At 37.5% G+C, this 26,667-nt stretch overlaps 2 protein-coding genes across 3 annotated transcripts; one reads left to right on the forward strand and one right to left on the reverse strand.

Annotated features, from left to right (window-relative positions):
* Positions 1 to 2,852: 2,852 nt before the first annotated feature.
* On the forward strand, positions 2,853 to 11,284 carry LOC149836447 (glutamine--fructose-6-phosphate aminotransferase [isomerizing] 1-like). Its single transcript, XM_090005344.1, has 11 exons — positions 2,853 to 3,286; positions 4,440 to 4,612; positions 6,138 to 6,246; positions 6,369 to 6,514; positions 7,872 to 8,036; positions 8,238 to 8,598; positions 8,701 to 8,951; positions 9,042 to 9,156; positions 9,478 to 9,733; positions 9,929 to 10,097; positions 10,870 to 11,284. The coding sequence occupies exons 1-11, from the start codon at positions 3,043 to 3,045 to the stop codon at positions 10,951 to 10,953; spliced, it is 2,073 nt and encodes a 690-aa protein (XP_089861470.1). The 5' UTR covers positions 2,853 to 3,042; the 3' UTR covers positions 10,954 to 11,284.
* Positions 11,285 to 12,036: 752 nt separating this feature from the next.
* LOC149836448 (co-chaperone protein p23-1-like) lies at positions 12,037 to 15,997 on the reverse strand. 2 transcript variants are annotated; one of them, XM_090005346.1, is made up of 6 exons: positions 15,883 to 15,997; positions 14,500 to 14,680; positions 14,162 to 14,315; positions 14,027 to 14,064; positions 13,308 to 13,362; positions 12,037 to 12,246 (listed from the first exon to the last, which is right to left on the reverse strand). In XM_090005346.1, exons 1-6 carry the CDS (start codon positions 15,885 to 15,887, stop codon positions 12,212 to 12,214), a joined length of 468 nt encoding a protein of 155 aa, XP_089861472.1. In that variant the 5' UTR covers positions 15,888 to 15,997; the 3' UTR covers positions 12,037 to 12,211. The 2 variants fall into 2 exon arrangements, with proteins under 2 accessions (XP_089861472.1, XP_089861471.1); XM_090005345.1 differs by lacking the exon at positions 12,037 to 12,246 and having other exon boundaries at positions 13,069 to 13,362.
* Between the last annotated feature and the right edge of the window lie 10,670 nt (positions 15,998 to 26,667).

The raw sequence follows: 26,667 nt of genomic DNA on the forward strand, positions 1-26,667 counted from the left end.
TCGGTGGTACACAAGGATGGTGATTACTTCAGTGTCATTGACTTTCTTAATGGGAAACTACACAAGAATGGCATGTCTGGTTGGTTTTAGATGGTTGGGAAATAACTAATAAGACACCTTCATTCTGTGAACTTTGTTGCATCAGGTGCTTCAGTTACGCACTTATGCTGGTTGGTGATGATTCAGAGTACTAAGCTAGGGCGTAAGCAGTATTGATTTGGTAGAATTCATCTTTCAGAGTGAGGACTACGTTTAGCATTGACTAGCTTGGCTATCTGAATCCCGTGCCCTATTTTTGGTGGCAAAAGTTCCCCACAGGGACCCGTCTTTTACCTGAATCTTCAAAAAAAAAAGTCACTTTTTGAAAACATGGGTCTGTTTGGGAAACAAAAAGCGAAGGGTGGGTGGGTGCTTGTTTGAAAATTTCACCTTTTTTTGGGTTTAGATTTTGTATTTTTATCTTTTTCCATCCGAATTTGAATCCGATTAGGCCAAACCCGATTATGTCGGACTTGGTAATACCTAGATCCGACCCTTTTACATCCCAGATTCCCCACGTCTGCGATGCATGGGATGGACATCTTAATTAATTTTTAAATGTTTCAATTTGGGTCGCTGCCTCTCGTTTCTCCATTCACTCTCTGTGCTCACTATCAGAGATCATTTTTTATTCACTCATTTCTTAAGCCCGTGTTAGCTAAACGGGGCCTCCACACAATGTTTTCTGTATGATTGTGCATCTGATCACCCACCATCTTTGGGATGCAGCCTGTCAGCTGTGGGGCCCAACAACACATTGTATTTATCTGTGTGTGTGAATCTATATATACATATTATATTTATAACAAATTTAACATGTTCAAAATAGTGTGGACCGGATTTTGGATCATATTTTTTTGACAAAAAAAAAACATTTTATGGTCCATGAAATTATCACATTGTAGACCATTGATTTTTGAATGATCTAAGAGATCACATTTCTAAGGTTAGTTTAATAGAAAAATAGCCAAAAAATAAAATAAGAAAAAGACAATTGCAAATACGACCCTTATATATGTATAGAAAAAGTGGTAGGTGCGCAACTACCAGCGCGATGACACTATCTTGCTGCAATTTTCACAAAAAGACTTTTATTGGCGCACTAAAAGTTTGCACCAGTAAAGGTCTAAGCGACCTTTACTGGCACACGCTTTAGTGTGCCCATAAAGGTCTTTTTGCGAAAAATGATGCTGAACGTCTATCCTGCCACACGATGGATGCTCAACTTCATTCCACTGGCATTGTGCTCTTAGTGATTGCACAACTAGATATATATATATATATATAGAGAGAGAGAAGTCTGTATCATCAAACAGTTACACGGCTTTTTTTTTAGCGCTAATCCGAAGCAAATCAGACGATTTTACGCAAATACAGTTTTTAGCGGCTGTCAAGAACTAAAGGCTTTTTTAACACGTGGCACACAGCCACGAGTCTGAACGTCATTCAACAATACTGTGTTTCGTTATATATATGTATATACATGGCTGGATCGTGCTGGCCTGTTACCAAACAGGCTGGGCCTAGGCCCAATTTGGGCTGACCTGGGGTAAAAAATCCTTGCCATGGCGTGCTCACCACTGGTAGCCCGATCGTTGCCCATCCCTAAGCTTATCAATGATAAATATTTTGATGGTAGAAAAATGAATTTATGTTGATCATAAAAAAAAATGTTTGTACATTTTATGGGGTTAACACAGCAGTGTCATCCGGGTTTGGTTCGGACCCAGGTGGAACCAGGCTTGGACTAGATTTTCAGGTATGGTATCGGGTTCAGACCTGGATCTAATCGGGTATACTATAAGTGAAACCATACCCCAGACCCGATAAAAACTACATGAACCAGACCCAGACCATACCCAGTAAAATAATATTTTTTTATTATTTTTAGATTGAAAATTTATGGGTCTTAATTGGAACTCGGGTCAGGCCCAGGTCTGGTATAAAATTTCACAAACTATACCAAGATCTATGTATTAATTGGACCTTTGGGTCTAGACCTGAGTCTTAATCGGGTCTTCCTATTTGTAACCATACCCAGACCCTATAGGGTTTGGTTTCGGGGGTAAACCCGACTCGTTAACACCCCTAGGTTAACATGGTTATTTTTAACTTATAGTAATTTTAATTCAAATTTTAACATTGGCCTGGGGTGTACTTGTGTAAAGATGAAATCCACGTCACAGTCTGTTAATTTTGATAAAAACATTGGTGGCTTTTTTTTTAAAATTACATTGAATAGAAACTAGTCCGTGTATAATAATTGGTGGCTTTTTTTTAAATCCAGGTCACTCAAAGAGAGTTTTTTTTGTAAAAAAAATACATATTTTTATAGAAAACATTCCTCCAGGGGGGTGTGGAATTGGATAAATGTTTCCAAGAAACTTTTGTGGTCTCTCTTTCTCTCACCATCCACCACCCACCATTACCAGGGGGATCTGTCTCTCATCTTCATCTTCCTCCCACCACCAACACCAGGGAGCCTTCTCCATGCCTCAGCCAGTGGGCTGCAACCATGGTGGAAAAGCTGCTCCACCACCACCACCCTCCTTCCACTCTCATTTTTATAAAGTTTTCATTTTTATTTTTCTTATGCATACAAACAAATTGAAGAATTTTCATTTTGAAAGATTATCATATCAAAACAGGCAAAATTTTCTTTTGCTATGAAGAGTTTTCTTGCTTCCAAACGTGCCCTCAAAACGCCTGACCGTTATACCGTGCTATAAAATCAAGTCAGCATTACCAATGATGTTTCCAAGGAAAAAACAAGGGCCTTTCCGTAATATAGGAGATTTCAAAAATCCAAAGTCGGCTGACTCGGCGTCCTTTTCGTAGGAAACGTCCGCATTCCTTCCCCTCTCCCTTTTTCTCGAGAAAAAGAGGGAAAGAGAACAAGAAACGCGCCTCCTCCCCCCTTCGTCTCTATTGAAGAAGAAGATCCTTTTTCTCTCCTCTTTGGAGAGATTGCCAATTCTTAATTCTCCGATCTGAGGAGGAAAAATGTGCGGTATCTTCGCCTACCTCAACTACAACGTCCCTCGCGAGCGGAGGTACATCCTGGAGCTCCTCTTCAATGGCCTTCGTCGCCTGGAGTACCGGGGTTACGACTCCGCCGGCATCTCGATCGACTCGGATTTCGTCCCGGGTGCAGATCTCCGGCCCGATTTCCCGGCCAATTCTCCGGCCCCCCTTGTTTTCCGGCAGGAAGGGAAGATCGATCACCTCGTTCGATCCGTATATGAAGGTTCGATCTCTTGGACGCCCTTTGAGTTTCGGCGGCTTTTCTTCATTTGGTTCATCGTTTCGATCTTGATTTGGATTGCGATTTGTGATGTTTGCTTGCTTAATTTTAATTCATGAACTGTTGTTCCGTGGATCTTGCATGATGAAGGTGATGAGATTAGCATTTCGCTTTTTCGTTGTTTATTTAGTTGTCAGATTGATTGATTATAGCATTGTCTGTTTATAACAAAGTATTTGGAAAATCGTTTGGGCGTCGACTGATATATTATGTACAAGTCTCTGGTGCAAATTTGCATAAGGTATCAACGAGTGGAACCTCACCTATTCATGCATTTTTCAAGTAGATCAGATAGTAGGGATGGGTTTAGCGTGGTCCATGTGGTCAATTCATGCTTTCCATCTAACAATTTGGATGTGGAAAACATTTTCTTTTATAATTATATTTTGGTGCAATCTGAATCTTTCATTTTTTATTGTTTATTTAAAATATATTGTAATGTCTAAATTCTTTGGTTCAAAGCCATGACAAATACATTTTCTGCAATCCTATTACTGGAGCAATTAAATTTTACTCATTACACCTAGTTTGAGAGAAAACAGTTTGTGATCTGGGCTTGTTAACACTTGAATAATAATAGATTCAAAGTTTGAGTTTCTTCTACACATTTTACCTGTTGTTGGTAAATTTGGTTGTTACAAACCCTAGTCACAGATATTGGCAATATTTTGAAAATATCGCGATATTGTCACGATATGATTGAAAAACAATATTAAAGGTAAAATATTGCAATATTTTCAAAATATCGGAAATGTATATATATATATATATATATATATATCGTGATATTATCGCGATATTATCGATTAGTTTTACTTTTTATTTAGTTTTTTACATTTTAAATATGTTTTTCTTCTTTCTTTTACATATTTTACTTATTTCTTTTATTATTTATGTACTTTTTTGTCTAAACATGAAATTTTCTTACTTATTTTTTTATTTTTTAAGTCCTGAGATTTTCTCGATATTTTCCTGAGATTTATCACCAAACTGATATTATCGCAAGAAATAGCTCGCCGAGATATAGCCTATACCAATATTTGTGACTGTTACAAACACTGATTATTTATCATTTTTTCTAACTCTGGGTTTGTAGAGGTAGATGCAACAAATTTGAAATTGGATCAGATGTTCTCCATTCATGCGGGCATTGCTCACACACGATGGGCAACACATGGACCACCATCGCCACGGAATAGTCATCCACAGTCATCAGGAGAAGGGAATGAATTCTTAGTTGTTCACAACGGGATCATTACCAACTACATGGTATACAATTTTTATTTCATGTTTGTTCGTTCTTTTTGGTCTGGTCTGAAATTGAAAGACCAAAAACTGCTATTTAGACTTCAGCCAATATTTTTGCATACCTGTGATGTTGAAAGTACACTACAGGATTGTTATGCTAAAATATTGTGGAAGTAAAGAATCCTGTAGTGTGCTTTCAACTGTTCATATAGTGGAAGTAAAAAATCTTTTACTATCAAATGCAACATGACCAAATGCAGTTGCTATCGAATACAACATGACCAAGTTCATGAAGTCAAATGTTACTAGTACTGAATGCATGTGAAATGAAGCCAACATCCTTTTGCACTTGTTTCATTTTCAATTTAGATTGAATCTTGTTGTCTATGGACACTTAATCATAGTTCTTATTAATGATGCTTTACAACTAGCTATTTGTAATTAATCACCATTCTGCTTAGTACCAGTTAAAGTTATCAAAGCTAACTAGTATCCTCCAAAACCCACTTCCCCATGGGATGGGAGATGGGTGCAATTTGGAGACGATGGATGCATGTTCATCCACATCCCAAGATTTGATTGCCACTATAAGGTTACTGGGGGAAAAAGCTTCAGATATGGCAGGATCTTGGCTTAACAATAGCTATCCAAGCACCGAGTTTCTTGTGACATACTATGTAACAAAGTTGCTGCAAAGGGAAATGGGAATGGGAAAACAATGGCTTTTTAGGCTTGTGTCAACCGGGAACCAAGAAAGGACAAAGAAGCAAAACAGGAAACAAATCAGAAAACTTAGAGGAAGCATAACCTTTTTATCTTAAATTTGAAATGTTTGAAAAATCAAAACATTATTCTATTAATACATTAACTTACAACCTTTTTCATTAACTCGTTTAATGACTCTAAACTCCAAGTTGATATACCATTGTAGTGATAGTCTTTATATATACCGCAAAAATACAAACTTGATAATAATTTGTCTACAAGAATCAAGATTACAATGTATATAGACTTTACTTTTTTATCATCACCATGACTGGTAACAATTAAACATTTACAAGAAATATATGAAAATATTGGTTACAACTATCTTAGTTGCAGAAGTTAGTTTATACTTTATGTAAAAAATGCATAATAGAGTTACTTTATAAAATAATATTATAAAATGAAGTGTTTAAATGGAAAGTAAGGATTTAGAGTCTAGAGGGGATGGATTCAAAATGTTGACAGAAATTTTAGTTACTCAACAAAAGATCAGTCGATACTAACTTCAATTACTTTTCATGCAATAGCTAAGCCCATGGGTCCAACTAATTTCCAAATATTACTCATGTGTCAATTCATGAGTCACCAATTATCATCCACTTTTATTCTTTTCTTTCCATGAACTACTACTGCCTACCATTTAAAAGAATGGAACATTACACTCGTACTGCTTTGACATTTTGGTCCTTTTCAGATTCTCTCTTGCTTTCCTAGAATTAATTTTATTTAAGATAGATTATCAATTTCACTTGGTTCTGGGCCTTCATTTGTATATCATCAGGTTTTGAAGGAAACACTGGTTCGACATGGGTTCAAATTTGAATCAGATACAGATACTGAAGTTATTCCAAAGCTGGCAAAGTTTGTCTTCGACAAGTTATTGGAACAAGGTGATTTTTTTGGTCTTTGGGAAGATCCTGTGCACATGTGTGTGTGTTTTGGCTTCTTAATCTTTAGTATTGATTTCACTTTCCACCGAAATAGGAATATCTTTGAAACTTTTTTCCTGCAGCTGACCAGCCGGTCACCTTCAGTCAAGTTGTTTTGGAAGTCATGAGGCAGCTTGAAGGAGCATATGCACTAATATTCAAGAGCCCACACTACCCAAATGAGTTGATTGCATGCAAACGTGGGAGTCCTTTACTTCTTGGGCTGAAAGTAAGCTTTTCCAGTACAATCGAAAGTAGTTTTTTTTTTTGTATAATCCAGGAATTACATATCTTGGTACGGTTTGGGGAAATTGAAGCTGCTAATCATAGGAAATCTGCATTTCTTGAAAATTACTTATCCTATTGATCGTGGATTATCATTTCTAGAAAATTTATCTTTATTTCTTCTGATTTTATGTTTTATATGGAAAGGTGAACATGTATGACATATAAATTTGAAGTTCATTGGCTATCAAGGCCACCTTGAGGCTAATATGAGTCTATTTGGATCCCAGTTGGAGTTACCAGTTGCTTGTATCAATGATGACTTGTCATGAGTGTGGCTGCCAGTATATGTGCTGCATTTATGGTACCAAGTTGTGCCTCAAGCTCATGTGTGCCAAGTGCTTTGGTGCAGAACTAAAGAATCTATCAACACAAAACTGTGATTATAGAAGATTAATAGCCAAGAAGTTATAAGTACTTGAGCATGCACTTGGAAAGCCCCTATTTGCCAATAGAAATCTTGGCCTACTTTCACATTGGATATCTCGTACAAAATGCCATTTCAGTCAACAACTATGCCAGATTCAATCTGCCAATAGTTTAACATAATGTGGTGACGATCAACAAGAAAACACTTGCATATATATGTTCACCAGGAAGCTCTCATAGGTGACCAATTCAAGTGAAAGGAATAGGAGCCCCCAGGCTCCATATAGCAACAATGTAATTTCTGAATACACCATTTACTAGTTTTGGACAAAGCAATTCATCTAGGTGGAGTATGGGTCAGATCTAAGGAATATGATCTGTCTAAGCAAGATTTTGCAAGCATACCAATTAGTTAAATCAGACCAAGTCTGGAAAGCTGATAGTTAGCTGTAGAAGCCCAACCATCCAATTTTTTATGCAAGTGCCTGAAAAAATTCAGCTCAATCCAAGACTATTGATTTCAGATGTTGATGTTAGCTTCTTGATGTCAGAACAGAAGCATGTGCAGAATCAGATCAAAAGACTCTCCAAGTTGCAGATTTTATGATGACAAGTGCTCTCTGATTTGGATATCTCTACCTCTGGTACCATAACACAAGAGAAGAAGGATTAAGGAACAAATTATTCAATTTTACTGCATCAATAATGAAACTGAAGTCTAAATATATAAGGAGCAGCACTCATAAGGACAGACACAAATAAGGAACTACATAAATGGATGAAAAGAAGACAGAAAATATCCCTATAATGTGCAAGAATATATATATATATATATATATATATATATATATATATATATATATATATGTATGTATATATATACATCCTGGCACTTGACTTATATTTCCTAATTATTGATGACTATGTGACAGGAATCCAAGGAGGATGTAACGGGTGGAACCTTATTTCATGGCAACAAATTCCTTACAAAGAATGACAATCTGAAAGAACTATTTTTCTCAAGTGATGCAAATGCTCTGATTGAACATACAAAGAAAGTCTTGGTTATTGAGGATGATGAAGTTGTACATATCAAGGTATTTTGCGCTTATCAATTTTCACATCCTTATCATATTCTATGTTTATTTGCAACACTCTACTGTGATCTAAGTTATGGGAGCACCACTCACTTTAGGGGTTACTTTAGTGCTGCCATATATTGTTAGTGACCTTGCATGCCTTTCTTTACATGTTAAAGCTGTATATTAAATATCCATTTGAATAAATATGATTGTTAGGATGGAGGTATTTCTATTCTCAAGTATGACTCTGACAAGGCCAAAGTTGCTGGTGGCCTTCTACGACCTGCTTCAGTTCAAAGAGCACTGTCTGTTCTGGAGATGGAAGTTGAACAAATAAAAAAGGGGAATTATGAGCATTTTATGCAAAAGGAGATTCATGAACAGCCAGAGTCTCTAAGGACAACAATGCGTGGAAGGCTTATACAAGATGGGCCAGGCAAAGCAAAGGGTGTTCTTTTGGGTGGACTTAAGGATCACCTGAAAACAATTAGGCGGAGCCGTCGTATTGTTTTCATCGGTTGTGGTACAAGCTACAATGCAGCATTAGCAGCTAGGCCATTTTTTGAAGAGCTTTCAGGTAATTTTGTACTTTATTGCTATTAATGAATCAATACATAAGCAATCATTTATGTGGTTCTTCTGGGTTATTTTGTTAACTAAGCATTTTCTTGTGAAAAAGGTGTTCCTGTTACCATGGAAATTGCTAGTGATCTGTTGGACAGACAAGGCCCAATATATAGAGAGGATACTGCAGTATTTGTCAGTCAATCAGGAGAAACTGCAGACACGCTCCTTGCACTTGAATATGCCAAAGAGAATGGTGCACTATGTGTTGGTATAACAAACACTGTAGGCAGTGCCATTGCCAGGAATACACATTGTGGTGTCCACATAAATGCTGGTGCTGAGATTGGAGTTGCTAGTACTAAGGTCTCTCTCTTTTTTGTTTTTTGTTTTCTTGATATGCATCTATTTTCTTGTTTCTATAGTTTCTCTGAACTACATCACCCAACTGAACAGGCATACACCAGTCAAATAGTAGTGATGACCATGATGGCTTTAGCAGTTGGAGATGACTCGTTATTGAGTAAATCAATGAGGGAAGCTATCATTGATGGTTTATTTGATTTGCCAAGTATGTTGCTGTACTCTTTCCTTATTTTAGATTTCAGTATATCATCAGGCATATCAGTTTTGTTTGATATTTAAACAATCTGGAGACCTGTCTTCTCTGTTGTTTTTATTGGATAAGATTCAAACCGTCCAAATGTGTACAACAGATCGTGCTTGAGATACACAGTGAATAATAGTTAACGACACTGTTGATTAAGAAGTGGTCTGATGAAACCAGGGCTTTCTTTAAAAACCGGAGAGAGAAATAAGTCTAGTTCTGAGATATTGGCTTGTTGATCCTGCAAAGTATGCTACAGAAGTAACTTTTGTGGCTTGTTTTCAGATAAAGTCAAGGAGGTGCTAAACCTAGATGATGAGATGAAGGACCTTGCAAAATTGTTGATGGATGAACAATCGCTTCTTTTGTTTGGCCGGGGCTATAACTATGCAACTGCACTGGAAGGTGCTCTGAAAGTAAAAGAGGTAGCACTTATGCACAGTGAAGGAATACTTGCAGGGGAAATGAAACATGGACCATTGGCTTTAGTAGATGAAACTCTTCCTGTAGTTGTTATTGCTACACGTGATGCTTGCTTCAGGTTTCAACTTCTTTTCATGATTGTCAATTTAAGACTTTCCTCTTTCACATCTGTTATCATTGGTACTTATATTCTTGTTTTATTTCTCGACTTCTCCTGCATATATTGGAAGTGTATTAGATTTTTTCAGGTTGCATACTAAGTGGGTTTGATGACCAAGTTATGCCTTTCCATTTTTTTGTTCATCTTACTCAGCAAGCAGCAATCTGTCATCCAACAACTCCATGCACGTAAAGGTCGCCTGATAGTGATGTGTTCCAAGGGGGATGCTTCATTAGTGTGCCCAAGTGGTTCGTGCAGAGTTATTGAAGTGCCTCAGGCTGAGGATTGTCTTCAACCTGTGGTCAATATTATACCACTGCAGGTATTTCTTGGTTCTGCTTACAATTTCTTATCTTTCACAAAGTTCTACATTCTCCAGTGTTGGGTCGATCGGATTTTTAGCTCCAAATGATAATGAACAACTTAGGAGACATCCAAACTTGTTAAAGACACTACACTCACCTAAAACCAACGGGGGGGGGGGGGGGCTCCGCTTGTTTGGTAGGAGCTGTTAGTGCACATCTCCTTGGGTTGGGACGTTGCAAGTTCAAATCCCAATGGTATGATGTATAACTGGTGGGGGTCTGCCTAACCCCAGTTTGCCTATCAAAAAATAAATAAAAATCAGCTTGGTGCCATGCACTTGGCCATGATTCTGGACAGGATGCAGTTGATTTCAAGCGAGTCACCCAAGCTTCATTCTTTCTTTGAGCGTGTATTTAGGAAATTGACTTTTCCTAAAGATTTCATAACAAAGTTCCACAATGTTGTAGCATCTTGCAAGTTCTTTAGATTGTTAATGCATAGCATCCCCCAGTATTTGCAGCTCTTTAGTTCCGTTGAAGCAATAAAAACTTCATGTGTTTATACCGAGCCAAGGAGAAGCAAGAAACTACCGCCAAGCTCTTTATCTTCCTGAAAGTGGTTTCAATGTTCCTTTTGGATTCTTTAGCTTTGAAACAAGGCCCTTTAATTGGAAAAACGAACCCACAGATAGTACTTCCCATCTGCTAAGTTTCCAACTTGTTTTGTTTTTTCTGTTTCACTACTAGATATCTAACCATATCATTTTAATCTCTAATCTTTGCTGGCAGTTACTGGCTTACCATCTCACTGTTCTTCGGGGATTTGACGTTGATCAACCTCGGAACCTCGCAAAAAGTGTGACTACACAGTAAAGTAAAAGTGACGATGGATAACATTCTTTTATTTAACCTTCACTCTAGCTCAGCACGCAACATACCAGGAAAATTGATGAGGCATAAATAGCACTCCTGATCTGCTCTCCCCCCAAACCTAGAAAGAGACCTCTTCCAACGGGTTAGTTTTCCTGTAGTCTTTTCCCCAACCCAAGCGGCTTTTACCGACTGTTATCTTTTCATCTTTTCTCTGTATGCTCTTCTTGAGTGCTATTTTTGTTTATGTACGCTCCATAACCTTTGTAATTATTTCAGCTTTAGAGGTCCTGTAACCTCATACTTCAGAAGGTAAGGAGGCCTTTGTACCTAACGAGTTTACCTGCTTTTGATAGTTTCCTCCTTGCAAGCACCATAGGATATATCCACTGGGAAGATTAGAAAGTGATTAAATGCCACGGTCGCAGATTCACGCTAATGTTTTTGCTCATCTCACACGCGCACACACACACACACAGACGAATATATGATACTATGGGCTGTAACAAATACAAGTTACTGGATAGTTTGATAATTTCGTTAATCCATATGTGCAGTCAGATTTACTTATAAATGCATGAATAATATGGTAACCACTCAGTAGCATTGGGATGCATTCAGAAATTTATCTTTGTTTTAAACGATTGAGAAACTGTTTGGAGATCTTCATTTTATTTATTTTCTAAATTTTATTAGAAAAACAGACCCTCCCTTCACAAAACTAATGTTGGAAAGAACTATTTATTCTTCATCTCTCTTCCCTCCTCTCCACTACTTCCCGATGGTTTCTCGCTAATGGTTTTTACTCATTCCCCACCTTTCGTTTTTGAGAGAGACCCTCCCTTCACAAAACTAATGTTCGAAAGAACTATTTATTCTTCATCTCTCTTTCCCCCCTCTCCTCTTCCTTCCTCTCCACTACTTCCGGATGGTTTCTCGCAAATGGTTTTTACTCATTCCCCACCTTTCGTTTTTTGAGAGAGAGAGAGAGAGAGAGAGAAATGAAAATGCCACAACTGTCACCATGGAAAGGGGAGAGCGAGAGAGGGGAGATTCATGCAGTAGGAGATGAAAGAAAACCACAACTGTCACCAGGAAAAAGCCATTGTCCAAAACTCTTTGATATCCAAACTCAAAATAGAATTCTTTACACAACAGAAACGAGCATTCTAGACGCAGAAAGCATTACAAGACAAATAGTAACATCATTTTTTTATGGTCAACCGAAAAACACTCAAGCCTTGGTAGTCGCTGAAACCGGTTACTCCTTGATTTCCTGCTCTTCCGTTTTGTCTCCTGCACTCGACATGTTACCATCAAGTTACTTGGAAAAAAACAATGCAACATTGGATGGAAATGCATAAAGCGAGATATGCAGATAGGCAATCCAATTAGTATTCCAATTGGTCGTGGGCTTGGAACAAGTTGATCCATAGGATTCTGTAACCAGAATGAAACCTCCAAGCACGAACAGTATTAAGTCTTCAACTAGTTCCAACTTATGGAGTCCCTTGAATATGTTTGATAGAAAGTTCATAGAAAACAAGAAACAATACTGGTGGCATTTAATGTTTTAAATGGCTGTGAAAATAGTGTTTTTTGTTTTCCTTTTAACGTGTCACCGTAAACAGAAGTACCACATCTGTACCACATTCCAGAGATGAATAATGCCGAGCATCTCCTAAATCCTGCACAACGCCACCACAAGGCTAGCCACAAATCCAGAGAATTGGTCAAATGGACAATGGACAATTGTTATGGGATCCACATGATCCTCATCTTGCCTTGACTTGGTAGGATTATCTGTTTAGTAAGACTTCCTTGATGGATCCTGATCCTAGATCATATTCCAATACCTGACCCATATCTATGTTCTTAATGCAAGCTAACTAGACCACCTATAGCCCTATCAATGATCCAAGTTACAATTCAACCCTAGTACTGGGCACATCAATCTCTTGGTAGGAGTACAGGTGATGGAACTTTTTTTTATTTATAACCCAAAGAAACTGCACTCGGCACGAAGACCTGGTCGCGCTGGCTCAGCCTGCCATACCTAAGGTTGTCATGCTAGCAGCACAAAACTCTGAGGCTAGGACCCCTGCCCCCAGGCCTATGCTACTCGTTGGCTTCTGCAGAGGGGCAATGCCCATGGGAATCAAACCTTGACTGCCCGTCTAGCAGCCAAGGCCCCACCCCACTACGCCAACACCCATTGGGGCTAAAGGAAAGTGAAGATGCAGGGCATCAAACCCCTAAAACTAAAGTGGTTATGGAACTTGCTCCTGTCTTAAGGATGGTATCATAAGCTCTTGTATCAAACAGTAAGATGGGAAGGGCCTGTAAAAGAAAAATACCTTCATCATCCTTTGGCAGATCCATGTCAAAATCATCACCACCCGAGCCCAGTTTCTGCAATACAAAGATAAAGAGTGAGAATTTTAAAAACAAATTTTAATTTATCATGAGATTTTTCCTCGTTGAGAAAATCTCAGCACCGAGATTGGTGACACTGAATGATACAACCAACCACTATATAAAGATCAATTGATACCACCAGAAAGGCCAGTGGACCTTCCACGCTAGCAGCTATATATGGCACATCCAAGCCACTTGACCAAGAAACTGGATGCAACTGAGGCAGCTCAAGAAGAGCCATCTCTTTGCTGGCTTGTGTGGGCAGGCAGGCAGGTGTGAGTGTGTGTGTGTGTGTGTGGAGGGGGGGCACGCACGCACACAAGGGGAGGTAATATCACCATTAAGACTCTGTTTGGGAGCCGGAGTTGGGAGGGATACAGGAATGGAGATGAGGATGAAGATGGGAGTGCAGTTACACAACAACATCCTCGGAAGGGTGTTGTTGAACTCCGAAAAATTTAACGAGCAGAGCATTCCAAGTTCGTTCTGATCTCCTCTGCCCTTCCAACTATGCCAAACCAGTCAGCAGAGATGAGCGAGGATTCCGGAAGTTCCCATCTCCGCTTCTGACACCGGCTCCCAAACAGAGCCTAAAATCTCGATTTTGTGAAGAACACTACTTCGTTAAGCATGTGTAAAACATGAATCAACAACATACCGAGAAATCCATGTCACCGAAATCCATGTCACTTCCACCTGAAAGAAACGATCATACACCCGATAAACATACCACCAAACTAATCTGCAAGGAAGGGAGATCACAAATTAAGACACAAAAGTAAACAAGTCTCACCCTTCTCATCATCTTCGTCAATCCATTTGTCCCAGTCTACTTTCAGGAACACCGGCGCTTTGCCTGCCTGCTTCACAAGCCTGCTCCACCACTTCTTCTCTGCCTTACGTATCACATAAAAGATGGTCCTCGCACTAACATTGGCCTTGCTTTCCTGAAGTATTTTGTTAGTCCATCAGTACATCGAGATTTCGAGCTGCCTTATCCATAACATCCAACATAAATAATATGTAGAGTTCTAAAAGGCTCTATAGTATACAAAGACATAAGTTCTAATCAAGGTAAATTTGTGTGAAAAAAACTAGTAGTTTTGAAGTTGCATGTATAATGTTAACTACCTCAACAATGACTTTGTCGAACAACTCGAGATCTATTTCATAGGGAATGTTCTCCCTAGTTGCAGAAAACAAGAACTTCCCCTCAGGTTCAAGTTTGAGCTTTACATCCTTTGCATCAGGCAACTCAACTGTAACAAAAAGCTTATCAGATCGTTGTGCCCACTTCACCGAAGGATGCCGACTGCACAAAGAATGTCATTTTTTTCTATCAATTACAGTTGGAAAACCCATGTGCTTGTTAAATTTCAATTCTTTAGAGGATCTTCCCAAGTATAACAGCTTCTTCATCCAACAAAGTAAATCCATAAAAACATGCAATTAATCAAGCATACGACGAAAAAGAAGGAAATTTGTGCAGTTGTACAAGTTCTAGGGTTCCAATTCAATTCTGCTTAGTGGCCATCCTCTCGTCTTTCAAAAGAGAGATCTCTGATTCAAATCTTGCTCTCTCATATCCTGTGCATTGTTATAAAGAACAGCTCAAGCTGAACCAAGTTTGCCGTAGCCAAGCACGATTGAGCGGCGGAGCGTCGTTCCAAAGCCACCAAGCCAGGCTTCAGCTCGGTGAGCTCGTTACAGCCTAGACAGAGACAATCGGAGGAGGTATGAAATAAACAAAAGAAGCTGATGAAAGAAGAACACAACTTCCTATCCAAAACCGTTCATGGCCTCAACGAGACACTTGAAGACTACCATTTTGAAGACAAACAAACAGATTGATCCTACCCCAAAATCACACTAAAAAACGTCAATAGTCTATACCAATATCATCATTTTGGGCAGGGGAGAAAAGGAAGACGGTCTGGAGGAAACCCATCTAGAACTTAAAATAAGCACGCACAAGCCAATAAAACTCACATGGAAAGATCACTAAAAGAAGGACAAAAAAGAAAGAAACAATATCTAACCATAAAGAACAAAAGAAACAATATCCAACCATAAGGAACCTAACTAGAAGCCAACGATTCAGTGGCAGAAAATGTTTTTTGCAGGCACCCCACATTCAGAAACCCCACAACCATCCTCAAATCATAACAAAAGAGAAACATAAAAAGCCATGCATCCATAAACAAAATCAACCAACATCATAAATCATAACAAAATTCAATTGGAGAACACATGTTCAAAGATTCAAAAAAAGAACTAATATCAAACTCCCACATCAAAGATGAAGGCCAATCTAAGAACCTGAACTACAAATTTCAGCCAAAAAAAAGATGGATACGAAGGGAAACCCATAATCAACATCAACAGAACTAATACAATGGATCCGAAAATAGTTCCAACAACAAAACCAATCAGAGATATAAAGAACAAAGGTACCTAAACGAATCATTCATGCAAAAAAAACAAATGGGTATTGAAAAAAAGAAAGGGCCATACCTCATGTCTGAACTAAAGCACGCAAGGAGGAGAGGAAAGCTAGAACGACGAGTAATTGGAGGGTTATGTCCGAAAACCCTTGAGATTAAAAGGCAAACACCTACAGGAGTCGAAATAGAAGTGTCTCATGGTCGGAAAGTCTCATTTAGGAAGCTCGCACGTGCCACCGACTGCGCACTGGTGGTGAGCGGATGTCGACCGTTTGGATTTGGATCGGGTAGCCGACGAACGGAATCCGTTTGGATTTGGTAGAGTAAACATAATTTGGAATCGGTACAGGGTTCTACATCCAAATATGATGGATATCCTAATCCATTATACGTAAAAGGTAGATCTGATTAGCTATTTAATCTAGTAGATTGAGATTTGGAATTAGCTTTTCTTGTCCAAGCTGAAGTGCCAATCTAAATCTGATTAAGTTGGATTAAGTGGTGCTTACATCCAAGCTGAATATGACCCGTTTCCCTACCATGGCGGGCAAGGTGAACGTGTGTAGACAAACTTGGATTGACCCAAAGAACCGATCCAACTAGAACTTCTACGAGGCTTGTTCAGACATTTTTTTTCTGACGAGGATGCAGATTACATTTATGGGGTTGATCTGAACTCGAATCTGGATCCAAAACAGTGCAATCACATGCATCGGAATTTCATGCAAACACACCATCAGAATTCATATCCTATTTATGATCTATAATACATCAGTTTCGGGTCAGAGGTCTGACAGAATCCAGTCCATTTGCACCCGACGTGTCGACCAAACGTGATGTCCAATTTGATTTCAATAGGCGTGTATTGGATTTGGACAACCCACCAACTTCTGTTCGTTGATAGTTTCCATTGTTTGGAAAATCTCAAAAAAACAAAAAAGGTTGCCCTAAAATACTCTTAATTTTCTATAATACCTAAACCAGCCAGTTTACATATTTGCTCAAGTGCCTATAACTAGGGATGTCAACGGGTCGAAGGTAAGCCAATATCTTACCTGAATCCGAATCCAGTTAGTTGGATTTGGCAGCCAAATTTGGATCCGATTAAAATTTTATTTGGATATGGTATTAATTTTTCATTAAAATCCGAATCCAAATCTGATTATAACCCGAATCCAATTAAGTGTCAATAATGGGTTTGGGATTAGTTGGATCCGGATTTGGTTCTATCATTTTTCGTCTAACTCCAAATCCGATTAAGTCTGATTCAGTAATGCCTAGATCCGACCTGAATCCGACCCATTGACATCCCTACTTATAACCTTAGAGTAGCTACCCCAGGCTAGGGATGGCAGTGGACCAGAGCGGAGGACAAGGTCTCCACCCCCGCCCCGTTTCAAAATCTGAACCTTCATCCCCCCCTCCATCCCCGCACGGGGATGGATTTTAACCTCCACACCCACCTCCATCCCCGTTTCATGTCCTCCATCCCCGGTCCAAACGGGGGTGAGGCGGGGCGGGGCCCCGTTTCCCCTCGGTCTATAGTCATTCCTTAAAGGATTGGGGATGGGATGGGGCGGGGCAGAGAAAGGCGGAGATTGAGACGGGGACGGGGCATGGCGGGGGAAAGCGTAAGTCCATCCCCACACGGGGATAGATTTTAACCTTCATCCCCGCCTCCATCCCCGTTTCATGCCCTTCATCCCCGGTCCAAATGGGGTGGGGCCCCGTTGTCCCCCGGTCCACTGCCATCCCTACCCCAGGCCAAGAAAACCAACTAACCCTTGTTGCTCAAATAACAAGCGAAAAACTAAAAACTTATCAGTTGTATATATGTAAAATTCAAAACATGTAGGGATGTCAACTGATCGAATGTAATCAACCCAAATCTGAATTGGATTAGTCAAATTTGGTAGCCAAATTTGGATCAGATGAATAATCAAATATGGTCTCAATATTAGGTTTGCATTTGAATCTAAGTATGAATCTGACTAAGATCCAAACTAGTTATGTGTAAGTATCAGATTTTAAGCTAGTCAGATCCAAATTCGGTTTTGTTCATCTCATTTGACTTTGAATCCAAATTGGATTAGGTCAGATCCGATTAAGTCAAACTCGACAATGTCTAGATCTAACCCGAATCAAACCTGATTACATCCTTATAAACATGCTATTAAAAAATGACCAACACAGACAAATACCTTTTTTTAATATTTGGATTAAAAGGGAGTAAAACAAGATTAACTCAAGAAATCATCTTATTCAAATTTCATTATCCATCCAGGGCGGACTTGCATGCCATAAAAAAAATGTGGAATAGCCGATAGGATATTAGTGTATGTGACACGTAATATAAACAAAAAATGATCATATTGTACAGTAAAAATGATGTGTTTTACTAAAAACCACACAATTTGCCAAAATCTGCTTGATGGCTAAAATCGTAAATATTTGGATGTAAAAGTACCATTTTAACCTTTCCATGTACGAATTTTCTCCCAAATATGTACCTAAGTATTGTAATCAAGATCTATGATAAATTGTCACTGATTTTAACCTAAAAATGAGAGATTTTAGAAAAAACACAAAAAAAATAAAGAACCTAGACAAAAATACATTTTTAGTGACACCTTATTCGTTGTAAAATGATAAACGAGTGTTGATATACAACCCTGACAACATTCTTAAAACATGAGATGAACATGTGTGGTTGCGCCTATCCTAATTCTTCTATACTATTTTTTGGCTACCTACGCCAAAAATATAAAAAATTTAAAAATAAATAAATATATATTAGGGTGTTAGTCTTTCAATGTCATAAAAATCAATTTCATTTGATGAGTAGTTGAAAAAAATATCCTCTAAAAGATAGACTATTCGGTTGTTCCTATCTGCAGAGCATATTTTTGTTCCGGTTTTAGAACTCAAAAACGAAAACCCTAAAAGGGTTTTTTGTTCTCACTCAAAACAGTAAAGTTATAGGCAGATGTCTAAACTTCCAATGACTATAAAAATGCAGGTTTTTGACATCGAATCAGAGATATCATGTCTGAAAACATAGACTGTTTTGCATAACATATACGAATATATAAATTTTTTTATTTATTTGCAGATTTCCTCATATATATATATATAAAGTTATTCTTATATATGCAGATTTTCTTGGAAACATCTAAATTTTCTCATATATATATATATATATATATATATATATATATATATATATATATATATATATATATATATATATATATATATATATATATATGTGTGGATTTTCTCTTCAAAATGTGAATTTTCTCTTAAATATATGTGAACTTTCTCTTATATATGCGGATTTCCTTCTAAACATGTAAAATTCACATATATATGAGAAACCTCACTTATATTTAGGAACAAATTCACATGTTTAAAAGAAAAACTGCATATATATGAAAATTTTTGCATATTTGCATATTTTAAGAGAAAATTTGCATATTTAAGACGAAATCAACATATATAGGATGAACTTCACATATATTTAGGAAAAAATCTATAGATATATGAGAAAATTTACATGTTTAGGAGAAAATCCACATGTATACGAGGAACTTCACATATTTTTAAAGAGAAATTTGCATACATATGAGAAATTTTGCATGTTTAGGAGAAAATCTACATATATATATGAGAAAATTCGCATATTCGCATATTTTTTGTAAAAAATCGCATGTTTAGAAGAAACTTTGTATATATAGGAGGAACTTCACATATATTTAGTTGAAAATCTGCATATATAGGAAGAACTTCACATATATTTAAAAAAAAATCTATATATATTTGAGAAAATCTACATATATATGAGAAAATTTGTATGTTTAGGAAAAAATCTACATATATAAGAGAAACTTCACATATATATGAGAAAATTCACATATTCGCATATTTTTTGCAAAATATTCTCTATTCATAGATTTGTATCTTTCTGATCCGACATCAAAAATATATGTTTTATAATCATTGAAAAGTTGAGATATAGGCCTATAACTTTACTGTTTTGAGTCAAAACCGAAAACCCGTCTAGGGTTCTCGTTTTTTAGTTCTAAGACCTGAATAAAAATATGTTATACAAATAAGAATAACTGAAAAGTTTATATTCCAAATGATGTTTATTCCAAACCGCTCATCAGATCAAGGTAATCTCAATGGCGTTGGAAAGCTAACACCTTGATCTATCTTTGTCCTTTTTATTATTTTTCTAGATTTTTAGTGCAACTAGTCAAAACATAGTATACAATAATCAGGATAGGCGCAATCATGCATGTTCATTTCCTATTTTAGAAACGTTGTTGAGACTGTATCTCAGGGCTCATTTATCATTTTTCAGCGAATCAGGTGTCATTGAAAAGGTTTTTTTGTCTAATTTTTTTGTTTTTTTTTTTGTTTTTCAAAATCCTTATTTTTTAGGTTAAAAATCAGTGGCAGTTTATCACAGATCTTGAATGCAATACTTGAGCACATATTTGAGAGAAAATTCGCATATCTGAGAGAAATTAGCACATGCAAAGATTAAAATGATTATTTTATATTTGAATATTGTAATTTTGAATATCAAAAAGATTTTGAAAATTGTAAGACATTTCAAAAAATGACATTTTTCTATACAATACAGTCGTTTTTTGTAATATAAATGTAATAATAATTTGTTAGTCATTAACAAAGCTTCAGGTTTTTTTTATACTACAAGAATGAGGGTCAATAGCAGCAATGATAGGCACCACTATTGCTCTCTTTGTCGTCGTTATAGACCTATAACGATGACAAAAAGTGGTCATCTAAATTTGGCCTTTGTTGATAAATAACGACGATAATTATAGGTCATCGTTAAAGGTTACATCCCAATACCGATGACTTAGCCTATAATGGCAATGACCCTATAATAGTGACTAGCATTTAATGATGACTTCATAGTCGTCGTTATAGGAGATAACGACGATAATTAAATTTCGTGATAGCCTATAACGGCAAGCATGAAGTCGCCTTTATATACTATAATGGCGACATCATGGTTGTCGTTATAGGCTTGACGGGTTTAAGACCTATAATGGTGACATATGAATGTCGCTTTTATAGGCCTTAAACCTACAAAAAATAATTTTTGTATTAGTTTTAAAATTTTAATCTTTTTACAAAAATTGCATATAAAACAATAACAATTCAAATATTACATTCAACAAAATTCAAAAAATACCAATAACAATGCAAATACAATCACTCAAACAATAATAATTTAAACATTACATTCAACAAAATTCAAACAATAACAATGCAAATAAAATTACTTAAACAATAACAATTCAAACATTACATTCAACAAAATTCAAACAATAATAATACAACAAAATTTAACAATAACAATGCAAAATAATAACAATTCAAACATTACATTCAACAAAATTCAAACAATAACAATTCAAACATTACATTCAATAAAATTCAAACAATAACACAAATGAAATCACTCAAACCATAGCAATTCAAACATGGGGCCAACCTTTTGCCCATAATTCCAAATATGGGTCACACATCTTTTAAATAGAGACCTCATGTCAACACCCTATTGGAAAATGTGAGTCCTTTTTGGTTTCTTGTAATGTTCCTTGAAAAATTGGAAAGTACTCGTCCTAAAAAAAAAAAAAGGTAAACTGTTTGAACTCCTGAACTTTTAATGATCAAAGGTCATTGTTGTAATTTGACTTATGATTTAATAGGAAATGTAGGCCTTTTCAGGAAAAGTTTGGCATAAAACTGAAATTTCAGAAACTTGTGACCCATATTTGAAATTAGGGCAAAAACATTGGCCTCTAAATCCAATTTTTCCTTAAAAAAATCTGGTGATGTTTGACAGCGTAGATGCTGGTCAATCCATGGGAAACAAATCATAGCCATCCATTTTTCATAGGAGATTAGCAATCTCACCCAGGGTTTACAACCACAAACCCCACCCCTATGTGTGTCTCACTCGTAAAAGCTGGGTGAGATGAGTCCGGATAGAGTGCAATCACATCGCACAAAATTTCAGGGCTTGGGCCCCACAACTGATAGTGCTGTTCTCGAAATGGAGGGTGATCAGGTGTTTAATGCATAAATATTTGCGCAATCATATTGCACCTGATCTTTTCACGGGTCAGATTGCACCCAGAGTTTGACAGGATCCGCTCCCTTTTCATAGTGGTTTGGAATTTAAATTCTTTGTCCTGATGTTCCTCGAGGCTTTTTGTTCTTTTCGTGGCTAAGTCAAGGGAAAACCCCATCACCAACTGTACATGGGCTGGCCTATGGTTGGTGGGGAGTACACCCAGCTTGGACCTAGCGGTTTTTTTCACCCACAGTATTCGAGTTGGACCAGTTTACACTGTTTTTCACTGACTTCAAATTGGACCAGTCTGGCTGATATCCGATTCATGTTGGTTGAACCCTGACCCATTCGTAGGCTGCAGAAAGTCACAGTCAGCAAGATAAGTTGGAATCTTATGCAAAAGTTTTACTTTTAGGTCATCAGTGCCCATACTTAGCTCTCAATTAATTTGGACTGTTCGGTGCTGCTAGGGATACCAATGCCAGTGTATGTACTATATAGCAACAAAAGATTATATCGATGGACATTCTGGTATACACCAAATTTCTAGGGGTGTCAATGAATCGTGTTTACCCAGACCTGATCCGTACCAAACCCTATAGCATCTGGGTATGGTGATAAATACCGATTAATACATGAAGCGGGGTATAGTTTGTGAAATTTTATACCAGACCCGAGATTGACCCGAGTTCCGATTAAGACCGGCAATTTTTCAATGTAAAAGTGATAAAAAATATTGTTTTACTAGGTATAGCCCGAGTCTGGTTCATATAGTTCTTATTGGGTCCGGATATGGTTTCTCTTATGGTGGGTCTGATTAGACCCGTGTCCAAACCCCAAAAAAATGGGGCCAAGTCTGGGTCCAAACCCAACCGGACCGTTGACACCCCTATCGTGCTTGTCCTGGATGTTTAAATGGGAGCTGTAATAATGGAGAGAATGTGATTAATTAGATTAATAACCAATCAATCTTGGTTGGTCTATTTTTCTCTAAATCGTGATTGATGGAAAAAATGATATTATGTATTTATGCTAATTTTCTGTGCATATTTGTATTAATTTCCTTAAACCCTAAATTGGGTAAGGATGGGTAAAATGGAAACAACTGCACCATAAAATTTATACTCCAAATCATTATTCAAAATAAATCATTACCTACAAAAAAATTATATGTGTGTGTGCGTGCGTGCAACGTCTGTAAAAAAGGGAGATTAATCACAATATATAGTTTTTTTATTATCGGTGATTCCATCTCCCTGAATAATCAGTGCTTACTCTATTGGGATGTAAAAGGAGATTTATGGTGATTTGGCCCTTGAATGGACGATTGCAGCCACACTGCAAACAAACAATTGAATATACAAATGGAGGGGTTTCAGTTGTGCTGCGTTTGAATGCCTTGGATCTCGGATCTGAGACAGTATGAAATCCCAAGATCTCACCCGTGAGGGCTCCACCCATCTAGTAAAGGCGATTTGTGAATGTCACCAAGCTAAACGGATGTCACCAGTTCAAAACCCGTGAGTGCATGCCCCTTACCACAAAGATGAAACTGGGTATACTCCCTGCTATATAAAGGGGATTGATGTTTTTACACCAACGTATTCAAACACCCTTTTATATGAATTGAGGTCAAGTGCAAGACTGCACACTTTAAGTGTGCTGCTCCACTTGATCACCCACCATGTCTGGGTTGAGATGCAAAATGGTTCAGATTTTGGATCAGAAAATACATTGAGGAGTTGGATAGTATCTGATCAGGGACAGCCAAAATTTGCAAAAGCACCATTCTGAACCGGTTTGCAACCCTATCTCTGAGGTACTGCCTGTCAAATGATGGGTGTTCAGGTGAAGCAGCACACTAAAAAGTGTGCAATCACATTGCACCTGATCCTCCCAGTGTTGTCAGTATCGGCCAATACATATCGTATCGGCAGAAAATCAATACGGCAGTGACCTGAATTGGCTATTTTTAATAAATATAAAAATAATAAAATTAATTTTTTAATACTATTTTAATGGCTTTAACATGTGTCACATTTTGATTGATATGTAATATTTTTAATTATTTTTTGTTGATTCAGAATGATTCACTTGAGTATGGGTATCGGCCGATTCACCTGAATAGTTGCCCAAACGAGTAGAGCTCACTAAAAGCTCATGCCTAACTAGGAGTACTAATCTAACTATTAGTAACCACAATCAACCAAAAGGATTTTAACATTGGGCTATATTTGTTAGAGCTCACGATTCAGACCTTGTACCTGGATCCAGTCTTGAAACCAAGAATAGCCTGGAGGGCCCACATCATGAAGAGTCTCAATCCTGCCAAGAGTCCAAGAAAAAAAGAATCACTCAGGAAGAAGGTGTTGGAACTCATGTAGAAATTGGAGTTTTATCCAATCATAGAAAATGTTCCATTAGGACTCTTGTAGATCAAAGAGAGTCATACAAGGACACTGATAAAAAAATGTACCATTGGGACTCTTGTAGATCCAAGTGAGTCATACAAAGACTCTCCCTTGTAACTCTATAAATAGCTAGCAATAGAGGACGTCCCTCACAGTTGTGAGAGTTGAGGTGAGGGCTACCATGGATGTAGGATCCTTCATATTCGAATCATATTAAAAATCATGTGTTGTGTGCCTATGTGTCGTGCTCCTCTTCTTCATTATACTCGTTTATGGTATCAAAGCTCTAACCTTGGCATCATGCCTTTCACATCATCTTCAAGCGTGAATCCTGAGCTAAGTTGTATCTTACTCGCTCCAACTACTTTGCAATGTTTTCTAAGTTCTAAGTTGTCTACAAATAATATGATGCCAGATTTGAACTCGCTATAGCTCCATTCTGACTATCAAGGCATCGATACAGTTAAAGTTGGTATCAGGACATGTTTGCATATTTCTTATATTGGTGATTCTATTTTATCTAATGTTGAAACTAAATTTGTTTCATGAGATATATTGCATATTCTTCAAATAAGGAAACAACTATTATCTGTTTGAAGATTTACTTAAGATAACAATGTTATTTTTTAGTTTTACTTGTCTCACTGTTATGTTAAGGATTTGATATCGAGAAAAAAAAACTGTGAAAAATGGCTAAGAATGGTTTGTAACACATCCACCTCAACCCCAGTAAGGAGGTTCATGTTGGTGAGAGAACTACTACATTACAGTGGCATTATCCGCTAGGTCACTCAGCATTGAGAACCGTCTAGCAAGTTATTTCCAAGTTCAGTTTGCCGTTCATTAGTCAAGTTGACTATAAACTTCTTTTTAGTGATAGCATGCATAAGATTTCTAAAGTCTTAGAGTTGATATTTGATGATATGGGGGAGTCTACCCCTGTTTTTGGTACTCAATGCTTCAAATATTGTGTTGATTTTGTGGATGGTTATTCTCGATTTACTTGGATATTTTTTATGAAAAATAAATCTAATGTGGCTACTATATTTCAAAAGTTAAACGCACACGTTAAAAACGTTGTTGGCACAAAAATAAAGTTTTTGCAAACTGATGGTGGTAAAGAATTCAAGGCCCTTGATCTATTTCTTAAAATCTCTGAGATTGGACATTGTATTTTATGTCCTCATACACAAGAGCAAAACAGATCAGTCGAGAGAAAACATCGCCACATTGTCAAAATCGGCCTCTCTCTCATGGCTCGCGCTCATGTCTCAACCCAGTTTTGGCCTTATGTCTTTTCCAGCTGTGTTTATTTGATTAACTGCTTACCTACACCTGACCTAAATCTTAAGTCTCATCTTAAAGTCCTATTTAAATAAGCACCAAATTACACGGTTTAAAAAAAATTGGATGTATTTGTTACCCTTACCTCAGACCTTATCGAGCCCACAAATTAGATTATAAGTCCTCACGGCATATATTTTTAGGGTATAGTTCTACTCACCATGGATATTTGTGTCTAAATCCCACTAACCAAAAAGTGATTGTCTCTCGTCATGTGATTTTTGATGAAGAATCCTTTTCTTTTCAAAATGAATCTCCTATGCATAAACCTAACCAAGGGACCCACCTGATCCATGTTCCACTTGTTGCCGCCCCACCTCCCTATGTGGCTCCCTTGGACCTACACCCCATCTCAGGACTGCAGCTCACGTCCACTCCTCCTTCTTCTACACTTGGGACTCCATTGATTGTTGACGTCGAACTTGCCCTTGCACCCTAATCTACTCCGGCCATCCTTGCCCCGCCTCCTCGAACTCACCCAATGACCACCAGTGCCCAAGATGGTACCCTTAAGTCCTGACTGTTCCAAGCCACCAAGCATCCCTTATATATTGCCCTCATGAATGAATTGTTCACCAATATTGAACCTACTACCTTTAAACAAACTCAACTTAATCTCACTGACGTGATGTCATGCACACTGAATTCTCCGCCTTAGTTAAGAATGGCACTTGGACTCTTGTACCTCCCACTTCTTTAAAGAATCTTATTTGCTACAAATGGATTTATTGTATTAAAAGGAAAGTTAATGGTTCTCTTGAGTAGTACAAAGCCTATCTCGTTGCTAAAAGTTTTCATGAGGAAGAAGGTGATTATTTTGAAAAATTTAGTCATATTGTCAAACCTCCCACTATTCGTGTTGTTCTCTATAGGGCTCTTAGTAAGCAGTAGAAGGTTTACCAACTTGATGTTCATAATGCTTTTCTTCGCCTGGGTTCAAGGATTCTCACTTTCCTTACCATGTGTGCAAACTCAATCGAGC

Source organism: Nuphar pumila, chromosome 5 (assembly GCF_984573655.1).
Source record: "Nuphar pumila chromosome 5, dmNupPumi1.hap1.1, whole genome shotgun sequence".
Classification (NCBI taxonomy): Eukaryota; Viridiplantae; Streptophyta; class Magnoliopsida; order Nymphaeales; family Nymphaeaceae; genus Nuphar; species Nuphar pumila.

Bases quoted from the DNA above. Each gene is read 5' to 3' on its own strand.
- LOC149836448 (XM_090005345.1), bottom strand. The intron at 14,316-14,499 runs GTAGTTAACATT...AAAATACTTCAG, and splicing joins TCGACAAAGTCATTGTTGAG to GAAAGCAAGGCCAATGTTAG. The intron at 14,065-14,161 runs GTGAGACTTGTT...CGTTTCTTTCAG, and splicing joins TGACGAAGATGATGAGAAGG to GTGGAAGTGACATGGATTTC.
- LOC149836447 (XM_090005344.1), top strand. From the start codon at position 3,043: ATGTGCGGTATCTTCGCCTACCTCAACTACAACGTCCCTCGCGAGCGG. The intron at 4,613-6,137 runs GTATACAATTTT...GTATATCATCAG, and splicing joins GGATCATTACCAACTACATG to GTTTTGAAGGAAACACTGGT. The intron at 10,098-10,869 runs GTATTTCTTGGT...CTTTGCTGGCAG, and splicing joins TCAATATTATACCACTGCAG to TTACTGGCTTACCATCTCAC.